The sequence below is a fragment of the Cupressus sempervirens genome, chromosome 4 (assembly GCF_028749045.1).
Source record: "Cupressus sempervirens isolate cs-2001-9-10 chromosome 4, ASM2874904v1, whole genome shotgun sequence".
NCBI classification, from domain to species: Eukaryota; Viridiplantae; Streptophyta; class Pinopsida; order Cupressales; family Cupressaceae; genus Cupressus; species Cupressus sempervirens.
The window spans coordinates 714,013,405-714,019,249 of record NC_143121.1 but is presented as its reverse complement, the minus strand read 5'-3'; the positions used below and the strand labels follow the sequence as shown (position 1 = coordinate 714,019,249).

Genomic DNA, 5,845 nt, shown 5'->3' with positions numbered 1-5,845 from the left:
TGTCATTTGAAGGTGTCAAAAATGAATTTTTTTTAGTGTCAATTTTACTTTGTGTCAAAATGTGGGAATCATTTTTGGGGGCTAACCAATCCTACTCCCATAGATTCTCATATTCTAAAATTTTAGAAGTGATTCCCTTTAAAAAGACATGAAATTACCATCAATGAATTTGTATAGATTATCATCTAACTAGGTTAGATAATAAGTACTTCTTTGAACTATGTACAATATCATGCTTCTTATCCTGCTGTAATGGTTACATGAGATAATATGTAAGTGTAAGGGATAATGAAGAGACAAAAGTGAATAGATTATCTTAAGCCATGAGGATGTTATACCTATCATTTCAAAATTATTTTATAAAGATTAATTCTCTTGTAATATATTCTTTCTTCTAATATCCTCTCATTGATAATAATGTGCAATGCCATCCACACACCCCTAACTATATTCTTATAATCTTCTCTAATAGTGCAACCCTTCATTTGTGACCTAATCGATTTTAATAATATCTAAGATATTTATCAAAATTTATTATTTCATATATTCAAAGGTGAATGGGTTCTAAATGACTACAAAATTTTTACCATTTTGATAAAGAAAATAAAAATTGATCAAAATCTTAAAAAATCACGTAGAAGGGGAAGTAGGCTCTAAAATTTGTATACAAAGCCTAATTCACTGCATTTATTTCTCAGCCCTTGGAGATAACATGGATATATATTCACGAGGATTTATTACCAAAAGTAGAGGCATTTCTTCTAACTAAAGAAAAAATTATTCTAATGTATTATGTCCTAAATCGTAATCTAGAAAATATCTAGTAGCTCTCGACCTCCCTCACTTCAAAACCTTTCAAAAAATAAACAAGATTACTATGAACAATTAGGAGGGTTTAAATATTTCAGAGAAGTGATCGAGGGTACTTCTTCTATACAATATGGATCCAGGTCTATTCCTAAAGAGTAGAAGAGAGAATAATTTGGCCCAAGTAAAGGTGATGTTGTTAATGATCATTTTCCTTTTAGTCTATGTATCAAGCCTAACACCAAATTGGGAATTGTTATCAAGTAGGAGAAGCATAGGCTTGGGGGTTGTACTATTTTGTTTTCTTCCTTTAAAATTTTGAAGCTTTCTTCTAGGATTTTTTCAAACAAATGGATTCATAATACTTAGGAAAGAAAAAAAAGGTTTTAATTTTCATATTTTTTCTATAACTGTCATTTACAAAAAGATTTTGCTAATAGACAATTTTGGATACTTAGGTCTTGTGATTTTAGTAATACCCTCCAGTCTCTTATTGCTATCCATAGTGAAGTCCTTTCTCTTTCAAGCTCCCCATGGCTTATAGTATGGAATCTTCCACCCTTCCTTTGGAGCCTCATATTTTAGTCCTTAGACCCAATTGGTAGAGTGCTCTAGGTTAATAGGTCCAATATCCTCATACCTAATATGGATGTAATAGTTCTGGTTGACCTATCAACCAAGGTGTTAACCTCCTTAATAATCTCTCATTTGATTTAGCTTATTATCATTACTTCTTCCCAAAGGTATTAATGTCTTCTATTTTTGTAGAAAAAAGGGGCACAAGAAAAATTAAACTACTTTTTTCTTTCTAAGAAACCCCTGTAATCTCAAAAATTCAAAAAATGAACTTATATCCCCATAATTTTGAGCCACAGGTGCATCAAACTCACCTCTCTTGTGTTGAAACTAATAAAAAAGATCCCCCTACAATCCACACTCTCCACTTGGAGAATTTCAGGGATAATTGTTCTTCCCTTGATGGACTTAAGCTTCATTTTGTCTCTGATACGATGACAATCCCAAGTAAGAGCCTATTTGAGATTGAGAAGCTTCCCAAGATACATAATATTGATATTGGTTTTAATCGAGACCAAAATAGACAAAAGCTTGAGAATAAGAATGCTCAACAACAATCATTGGAAAAGATAATGAAGAGCATTGGAGGTGGGAATAGTAATTGTAAATCTCATAGGAAATATCTTTTTTTGTTAATCCCAATCTAAAATATATGTGGGACTAGATTAGAAATAAAATAAAAATATAAACTCAATAAATGGAACAATAGATTCTCATCCTTGGCTAGGAGGATTAATATTTTTTAGAAGGTTCTATCCTCTTATTCTATATATTATTACTTATCCTAGTTATTTAAGCATAGTCAATTCAATTTCCTTCAAAAAATTATTCATGATTTCATGTGGTCTAATAGAGCGGGAAATACGAAAAGACATGTGGTCAGTTGGGATTTATGCACAAGAAGTAGAGAGCTAGGGCATCTTATTCTAAAGGATTTGAGGACTCAAGGGCTTTCACTAGCAGTAATGTGGAATACCACAGAAAGTGATGAGAAAGAGTCTTGGAAGATCTTTACTAGGAGCAACATATTGAGGGTTGCACCAACTCATGCTAAATCTGGGAAAGAACAAAGACTAATTTTAAAATTTTTGTCTCTAAAGGTACACATCAAATTTGAAGGGTCCAACATCTTTAAGTCCATTTGGGGAAATTGAAACACAATTAAAAATATTTTTTATGAAAATCATCTTATGGAGAAGGATAGAAGAATGTGTAGTGACAACTATCCTACTCTAGCAAGCCATTGACATTATTGCACGATTGATCTACCAAAAGCTAGGTAGCACTTTTTATCCAAAACTTCAAGGATCTTTTGTGCAAAAATGAACTAAAGAGATAGGAAGAGATTAGTTTTTCAAGTTCTATATTCCTTCCACTCAATGGAGAACATACTAACTTCTAAAAGAAAGATGTCTTGACCTTGTACTTCTAAAACCATGTTGTGAACTAGGAACCTCTTCTAAAATATTGAGGTCATTAGATGGCACAAATTTATTTTTCTGTCTCCAAACTAAAAAATTTGATATCATGTATCACCTCAATTCTAAGTACATAATTAACATAGACTATGATACTTGGGGGAATTTCTTAACAATCTAGGGTGCAAACCTATTGAACTAAACATTTCTTACTTCCTATATCATCTATTTTTTCATAAACTAACCTTCAAGAGATTAAGGGGTAAACCTAATAGTTGCTCTGTGTGAGAAAATATTGAGGTTGTTCACTGTGTTTTCTTTGATCTTATTTTTTCTAATGATATCTAGAGTATGTTTTATCTATATTTAAACTATTACTTCATTTTTACCAATATTCTCTTGGGCCTTATTATTGACAACAACACAATATTTAAAACATTTTGGTCTATCCTCTATGTTCATGAGCTATGGATCATTTAGAAAGCTAGGAAGGTTGACATATTTAATAGTAAATCTAGGCACCTTACTAAGTCTCTTTGAAGACTCATATATTCTAATATCTCTCTATAGGTAATAACAATATTCAAGCTTTTAGAATTAAAGTTCCTCAAGTTGTTAATAGAAAGAAAGGGTAAATGCACGATTAAAGAAATTTTATATGGTCATACTATAGTGATCACTAAAGATGAATTTGATTGAATAGTGGGAGAATTAATCTAGAAACTCATAGAGGATGGAAAATGGGAACATTAGAAACAAAGAGGACAGGTCAAAACCATAGGTATTAGAAAAATTGCACCAAAAAGGCTTAACAATAAATTTTCTCCATGCCATCGATAGAGGGTAAGTGGTAATGATGGTTCAAATAGTTCTAAAAACTCATATGGAAGTGGACCCATTACTGGGATCAACCTTGACAACTACCTAGTGGAAGATAATTTTGATGATACTTGGAATGAGTCACTTAGATAATATTATCTCATATGAATAATTGTAATGCAGACATCATATATTTTGTAATATCTTTCAACATATATTTTTCTATCAAATCTCAATGAGATAAAACAACTATGTACTCCCCTTTTGTCTAACTGATAATTAAGGTGTTGGGAAGAAATGCAAGCATAGCCATAGCAAGGTAAGAGTGGAAAGGCTAGAGAAATCCATGAGGGACCTGGCTGACAACTAAAATACTATCTTTCAAAGGTTTGAAACCTTGGTGGAGTTTTCCACCAAGGTCATGCACTCTGTGGTCACCACCCTTTATTTTTTGCATGCGAACAAAGAGGAGAAGGACCTATAAAAATTCATTAAGAACACTCAATCCATTTATGGGTTCCTTGCTAAGGATTGGTTAAAGATCATCCTAGACAAACCAATTAAAGTGGAGAGGGAGGATGTGGACAAAGATGTACATGAGAAGGATGACATCCATGGGCTAGAAGAGAGTAGGTAGTCCTGTGTCTTTTGTTTATTTTTGTTGTGTTTATGATTATGCCTATGAACTTGGTACCCTACAAGGTCTTTATGTTTATGTTGACTAAAGGGACTTATAGAAACAATTTTTATAAGGGCTATTATTTAATTTTATAGTCTATTATACATATTAGTTTAAAGACTGATAGTATTGTTAAGTTGACTATGGACATATATTTGTTTTCTGAAGTTTAAACTTGGTATTGTTTAGTTGATTGGGAGGTTACCTTTGGCTAATTTATTAGCCTTTTTGTACTTCAAGGTCAGCCTCCTATTATTATTTTAGTTTACTTATTTTTATTTTTATTATGATACTTTATTTCTTTTAAATGTTACTTTAATTATTTTTATTTGTATATGTATCATTTATATAATAAATATTACATATAATTTATGTCTACATACATATAGTGAATTAAGATATATCATCAATTTTATATCTACATACAATTAATAAAGAAAAAATCAAATAAATACATATAATAAAAATATAATTTTAAATTATTGTTCATTAATTACGAAACAAATAAAATGACTCTAGATTAATATTATTCAACCTTTATATATAACAAACATATATTAGATACATATGCTAATTTATATTCATGAAAAAATTAATATGAAAAAGATTTTTAATCAATGAAGTGAAAAAGATCTTTTCTTTCTATCTTAGATTTCAACATTCTTGTAGGTTAAGATTTTAAGATTTTTCTGCAGGGTTTGCCATGTATTTAATAATTTTAATATAGATGAACTCCTTGCAGAACCTCGTACTAACAACGGGAAGGCAGCTTCGATTAAAACCTAATGAACACCAATAGCCAAACTCTACCCTAACAAAAATAGGACACACGCCTCCTGCCATTCTTTTTGAACTTAGCAATGGCTTCTCTGACATCATCATAGAGATAAGCCCCATTTCAGAACCCCTTTAGCTCAAATAGCTCAGTATCCAAATTATCATCCTCCTCCAATGGAGTTTCTAGAAACCCATTACAAGGATGATGTTTAAAAGCCGAAGCATCATAGTCCACAATCACAACATTATTCACACTCAGATATTCCATGTTTAAATCTTTGTTCAGAACACCAATATCCTTACACAGCCAATAATCTTGGCAAGAGTCTCTGTAAAGTTTGCAGTTGAGATGAAAACCAATGTCTAGCTTATCGAGAATAGGATCTACCGGTTCTTGAGTATAATGAGTATAGAGAACAATCTCATAGTTTTGCTCCAGCTTAGCCAAAAGATTGTCCAAACTAGGCCTCTTCTTTACATAAGTCATACAAAGCTCTCCAGAGATACGAACCTAAATAGTGAAATCATGTTTCATAAACTCCTTTCTTCTCTTCACCAAAGTATTCATCAGCTCCAGAAAAATAATCTTCTTTTGCAGTGCTATTACATGCAATTCACGTTGGCATCTGTATATGAGCAATGTTAGTATGCTAATAGAAACCAAATTTAAATAAAGCTTGTACAAACTAAAAAAAATTCATAAACTTCAAGATAGACTAAGATGAACTCTCAATTGAGAATATGAGCCATTAATGGGCTCTCTCAATGA

General features: G+C 31.5%; 1 protein-coding gene across 1 annotated transcript; it reads right to left on the bottom strand.

Annotated features, from left to right (window-relative positions):
- Nucleotides 1–5,197: 5,197 nt before the first annotated feature.
- Nucleotides 5,198–5,563, bottom strand: LOC149563268 (uncharacterized). Its single transcript, XM_089828113.1, has one exon. It carries the CDS (start codon nucleotides 5,561–5,563, stop codon nucleotides 5,198–5,200), a length of 366 nt encoding a protein of 121 aa, XP_089684239.1.
- Between the last annotated feature and the right edge of the window lie 282 nt (nucleotides 5,564–5,845).